Source organism: Arachis ipaensis, chromosome B4 (genome assembly GCF_059453495.1).
Source record: "Arachis ipaensis isolate K30076 ecotype BB chromosome B4, ASM5945349v1, whole genome shotgun sequence".
NCBI classification, from domain to species: Eukaryota; Viridiplantae; Streptophyta; class Magnoliopsida; order Fabales; family Fabaceae; genus Arachis; species Arachis ipaensis.
Window position 1 is genome coordinate 121,069,561 of NC_142439.1, and position 6,102 is coordinate 121,075,662.

The 6,102-nt window shown below is 33.3% G+C and overlaps 1 protein-coding gene across 1 annotated transcript; it reads right to left on the bottom strand.

The window, feature by feature from the left end:
* Window positions 1–1,229: 1,229 nt before the first annotated feature.
* Window positions 1,230–5,684, bottom strand: LOC148568998 (uncharacterized). The gene is made up of 7 exons (XM_088484854.1): window positions 5,486–5,684; window positions 3,571–3,635; window positions 3,304–3,472; window positions 2,944–3,001; window positions 2,735–2,750; window positions 1,456–1,677; window positions 1,230–1,385 (listed from the first exon to the last, which is right to left on the bottom strand). The coding sequence occupies exons 1-7, from the start codon at window positions 5,682–5,684 to the stop codon at window positions 1,230–1,232; spliced, it is 885 nt and encodes a 294-aa protein (XP_088340980.1).
* Window positions 5,685–6,102: the final 418 nt, after the last annotated feature.

A 6,102-nucleotide genomic window follows, 5' to 3' on the forward strand; every position in this document is an offset into this window, starting at 1 on the left:
GAATCGATCACCCCGAGGCCAACAAAACGGATATCCAAATAAGAAAACGGCTACTCGGAAATCGATCACCCCGAGGCCAATAAAACAGATATCCAAATAACCAAACGGATATCCAAATAAGTAAACGGCTACCTGGGAATCGATCATCCCAAGACCAACAAAACGGATATCCGAAAAACAAAACAGGTATCCAAACAACAAAAAATAACGGCCCGGGATCGATCACCATGAGGCCAACAAAACGGAAATCCAAATAAGCTAAATAAACAAAATCTTGAAATCGGCCCACCAAGAGGCCTAAAATAAGTTCACAATAACGGCCTAGAAAAGGCCACACAGAACAAGCATGAGCTGACGGTCTTCCAACTCGCGGAAAACCGGACTGACCAACATCCCGCCAATCAGTGCAGGATGACGTCACTCCCTTTCTAGGCTCCTCACAGTCTCCCAAACTACAGAGAATTGGACTCTCCAAACAACTTAGCATTGAGACCAAGTAAGCATGCTCTCATACTCCAGGGGCAACTGTTCCAGACCCGATCTCCGGGCCCTTTCTCGGAACGGTCATCAAACCCGGCATGTGATGAGACGCACAAAAAACGCGGTCCTCGCCTGACCATGAAACGGCTAGAAACTCCCCAAATTCTCGACCTTGATCGGAAAAACAAAACAACGATCTCCTTACCAAACCACAACGGCGAGGAAAAGGTTCCTCCAGCGATGAGACCAAGCACCCCCACTCTCTTGCTCCGAGGGTAACTGTTACGGATCCAGCCCACGGATCCTACACCCGGAACGGTCCCCGAACCCGGTTACCAGGGTCTGACATGCTTCGCCCTTCCAAAAGGCCCGGAACCAGCCCACTAGAGCTCCTAACCAACTTTCAAATTTAAACGTCTCCTTTATCTTAGCCAAATAAGATAAGATAAGATATTCATCATCACCTATAAATAGAGGACCCAGGTCCCTCCAGGTATTCATTCATTCCTCACACCTTATACCTCTTAGATCCATTCTGACTTGAGCGTCGGAGTGTTTTTGCAGGTATCTCCCCCCATTGCTCCAGTCAAGTGATCCGGCATCTGCCTCAACCCGCAAGTTCTCGATCCATCTCTCAACCCGTATCAGAGACATCTTGTCCAGTTACCAAACATTTTCGTTTAGCAATTTATCCTTTTTGAAAAATAAAAAATCCTTATTTTTCCTTGTGAAGTGTTTTGACTACCTCCTCATGCAATCATGCCAACCGCTGACCTTCTCCTCTTAGTCCTGAGGTGGTCCTCAAGAGTGACAGTTAGAGCCACTATGAATGCATAATCTATGTTCGCAGATACTGTGATCATGAACTTCTCACTACTAATTATCCTTCCAGGCTTGCGCGTTATCTATATAATCATGAATTCATCACTCATGGATTAGCCATAAAAAAGTACATATATATAAACACAGACGTACCTGGGCAACAACAGTGTTGGATTCAGCAATGGTAACAACCCAAGATCGTCCAAAGGAACTTGCTTTGACGAGTTTGAAGTCACACACTTGCGTGCTATTATTTGCTAAGAACACTTTCATTTTGGTCTCTCGCTGAAATAGCTTTGCTGGCTCCCGAATAAAGGTTAGATCCCTTTGTTCTGTACTTTCACCTCTGAATGCTTCCCACCCACTTCTTAAAACCTGCATTAATATCAAACAAATTAAATACACAATCACTTTGGAGTTGATTCCTTTCAAGAAATGTATAAAAATATGAGACGATTAATTATCATATCATTTTTATAACTACCATCTAATCATGTACTTATTATAAATGTGACTTTTTTAATAATAATAATAATAATAATAATAATAATAATAATAATAATAATAATAGATGGGTAAAAATATTCTTTTAAAAAAAAGTTTAATTTTTTAGGTCCATCTAATTTACTCAAAATGTTCTACCGTGCAAAAGTTCTAATCATATATAAAATAAGAGAAATGATAACAACTATCATAATTTATTATTTTTGGCTATCATAAATCAACATGTGTGGGTCTTCTTTCTTTCTTTTTTTTTTTCCTTTTTTTTTCTGCAATGAATACATTACGTATTCTATCACTACCAGAAATGTGGTGATTAGCCATGGAAAAAACCGTGGCTAAAATCAAGAAATTCCGTAGCGATTGAGCTTTAGCAACGAATACATTTCCGTGGCTAATAAGGACGACGCCTTTTCAGTTAGCCACGGTTTTCGTCTGGTTAGCCACAGTTTTATGATCCGTGGAGACATCTAAATAGCCACGGTTTTTACGTTATTGGCCACACTCTAAACCGTGGCTAAATGACAACAGTGTAACCAACAAGTATAGCTTTGCCACAATTTTTCCGTGGCTAATATTGGTAAGATGGGCTTTTTTGCCACATTTTTTCCGTGGCTAATATTGGTAAGCTGGGCTTTTTTGCCACATTTTTTCTGTGGCTAAACATTGTTGGGTTATTTAGCCACGGTTTTTCCGTGGCTAATCATAAAAGATAAATTAAAAAAAATATATATATAAAATAAAGATGTTACTTAGAACAAAATTATATTATACAAAATTAAAAAGATTAGCCATATCCATATAAGTAATATTTTTAGTAATAAAAATATGAAATTTAAGTAACAGTGTTGAAAAGCAAATATCCTGAACTAAATGAGTTTAAACTATTACAAAATCAAGTATCAGAATGTATCATTATTAGATCTCTAACGTCTTCATTGGAATACCTGCAAAAACATTCAAATAAGATTGTGTTATCTCTTAATTCATGAAAAAAAAGTCCCAAGACATTATTTAAAATAATATTTTAATGTAGTTAAAAAAAAGTAGGAATGCATACCCAATAATGCTGAGTTTTCATTTTCACAACATAAAACATCTTATTGAACTCGTCATCAATCAATATATATATTGCTAGACTTGATATCCTGGTGAACAACTTTCAATTCAATTGCTTCATGCAAGTAAATAAGCAAGCCTGTCAAAAATAAAGATAAAATAGAGAGTGATATTAATGATATTTTCTCATATTAAAACTTAATTATAGTATTATTTAACGAGACAAACGAATACTATTAGCGAGATATTGGATTGCAATCAAAACCATTTAGAGAAAAAGAACTTAAAGTAAAAATAAAAATGTGTTAGAAATTACTAAGGTCAATATTTTAAAGTAGAAAGTTGAGCTTACCAGATAACTATCGAATAAAACTTTCATGCGGACCTCCCACGTAAGTGTCCCTTGTTCCATGGCAACATGCATCCATTACTCTAAGTTACCATTATTGACATATTCATCCATTAGCAGCTTAAATATTGAAACAAACACTAAAGCAAAAATGCTATTGATAATACAAAGAAATAGATAATTAGATACTATGTACTCAGGAATTATGAGAGCACTTGCAACTTTATTCAACGTTGGTATCAGGACCTTTAACACTGTCTTCTACTTAGTTCAAATTTATCCATATTCATATAAGTTTCAATAATTACAAAGCTACAAAGCTAAATTAAAAGTTGAACAATTTAAAAGAAAACACAAACTTGCATGGAGATCCCAGCATCGACAAGAGACAAAGTTGCAGCATTGATACACGCAGATCTAGTTCCTACACAGGAATATTGGGGAAGAATTAGTGAATGGTAAAAAAAAAATAGTCTTTTAAATACAAAAAAAAAAAGTAAAGATCCAAGAGAATATTAGATAAACATAAAAAATGGCTGCATAGGGTTCCTTCCATTCTTCTTTGTAATTCAGGATTGCCTGCAAAATCTTGATTTCCGCTATTTTGGGACCTTCTTTGGTGACTTAACGCTGAATTTACTAAGGATACAGAAAAACTGAACAATAGTGTGAACCTGTGAGGGAGTTCTTCCAATTTTTCTAGTGAGTGAGTTTTACTTTGGTGCTGAGTGAAAATTACTTTTAAGTTTTCCGCCCACAATTTCACTTGTAAAAGTTCATTTGAATTTATTTCAGTCAAGTAATTGAGATTTTTAATTTAAATTAATAGTTAACTATAAAAAATATGTAAATTATAATATATACCATATTTCAAAGACGGTACATACTAATTACTGTTTCAAAAATAAACTTATGTTCATTTATGTTGGATTTTTTTTACTAAATTGATAAAAAGATAATAAAAAAATAAAAAAATAAAATTTAGGAAAACTAATGCATATTGTAAATTAGAGACAAAAAAAATGTACTCTTTTTTATCATGAATTTTATATATACTTTTAACATTCATTCTCAATTAATTAAAGCAATAAGTATGTACTCTTTTTATACTATTTCAACTAATGCATCTTTTAGTCACCAAAAAAATTAATGCATGTTCGGTTACTCAATGCTGAATTTACTAAGGATACGGAGAAACTGAACAATAGTCTGAACATGTGAGAGAGTTCTTTCGATTTTCTACTGAGTGGGCTTTACTTTGGTGCTAAGTGAAAGTTATTTTTTTCCGCCCAAAATTTTACTTGTGTATTGTAAACGTTCATTTGAATTTATTTCAATCAAGTAATTAAGATTTTTAATTTAAATTAATAGTTTTTTTTTTTTTTACTAAAGATAGAAGACTCGAACCCGCAACCTCTTAATTGAGTATGGAGAAACTATGCCATTTGAGCTATTACTCATTGGCAATTTAAATTAATAGTTAACTATAATAAAAAAATATAAAATTATAATTATATATCATATTTCAAAGACGGTACATACTAATTAGGATTATGGATTTTGACTCGAATTTAAAAAATAAACGAAAAAAAATATTAAAATTTTGTAACTATTTCAAAAATAAACTTACTTAACTTATGTCGGATATTTTTTTATTAAATTAATAAAAAAATAAAAAATAGAAAAATAAAATTTAGGAAAATTAATACATATTGTGAAGTAGGGACAAAAAAAATATACTCTTTTTATTATGAATTTTATATTTTTATCATTCATTCTCAATTAATTAGAGTTATAAGTATGTACTCTTTTTATATTATTCCAACTAATGCATATCTTATCAATTGAAAATGGCTGAGAAGGAGAGAGAAAAAATCATCGACAAACTAGATAAGTCTGCACCCTTAAAAATTAAAATTTATTATTAAAGTTTAAATTTGGAAAAAATAGGAACTGCCTATAAAATTTTTGAAAGGAATGGAAGGAAACACTAGAAGCGCATAATTTAAAAGTAGACATGTTTGATTTCGGCTACGGTGAGCATTGGGTCTGTGGTAATTGAGAGAATCCGATTCAAATTGGCCACAGACAAACAAGAACGTGGGAAACTTTCGCACAATTTAACTACGGAAAAGCAAAACGTTGCAGGTGATTACGACGATCATGAAAATTTGTCACTGCTTCTTATTCGTGAGTATTTTTCCGTGGTAAACTACCGTGTTTAGGGTAATGTATGCACAAGCTGAATATATATGTAAAGAAATCAAAGAAAACGGAGATGGAGGATGGTGTTGCCATTGGCGTCATGCAGAAAGCGGTGGCCACGAGGTGTGACGATGGGTACAAGAGGACCCTTAACACAGAAAACGACGTCGTCGTTGACGCCTGTCATTACAAGATCAACTGAATGTGGAACACAATACTCAGCGTTGATTATAGCGCTCGCAAAATTTGGTGTTGGATTTGCCATCATATCATATATAATTCAATGCTTCAAATGAAGATATATATGAATATCGATAAGTAATAATGTTGTAAAATTTAATTCATTCGTGTATGTATATATAGGGTTCGGCATTGAAGATTTTGTATGCGGATGTTTTGAACGTTCGTTAGTGACTTAAAAGAAAATCAAATAATGATAATGATGGTTAACTTTTTTAATTTGGTGGAAGTATATAGTTTGATTTTGATGATTTCAGAGCTAAAAGCCAAATGTGCCAATGAAGTGGTCAACCTTGTCGGAGGAATCTTACTTTGTGGGTAAGTAAGTATCAACTTCCCTAGGTGTCCAAGAAAATTTCGGATAGAAATAATTTTTTAATTCAATTATTTATCCTTTAAATTATTTTTTTAGTCAGTCTTTTATTCTATTAATTAAAAAAAAAACA

Bases quoted from the DNA above. Each gene is read 5' to 3' on its own strand.
- LOC148568998 (XM_088484854.1), bottom strand. From the start codon at position 5,684: ATGATGGCAAATCCAACACCAAATTTTGCGAGCGCTATAATCAACGCT. The intron at 3,636-5,485 runs GTTTTCTTTGAT...ATTCCTGTGTAG, and splicing joins CAACACCATCCTCCATCTCC to GAACTAGATCTGCGTGTATC. The intron at 1,386-1,455 runs GTACGTCTGTGT...ATGATTATATAG, and splicing joins CCAACACTGTTGTTGCCCAG to ATAACGCGCAAGCCTGGAAG.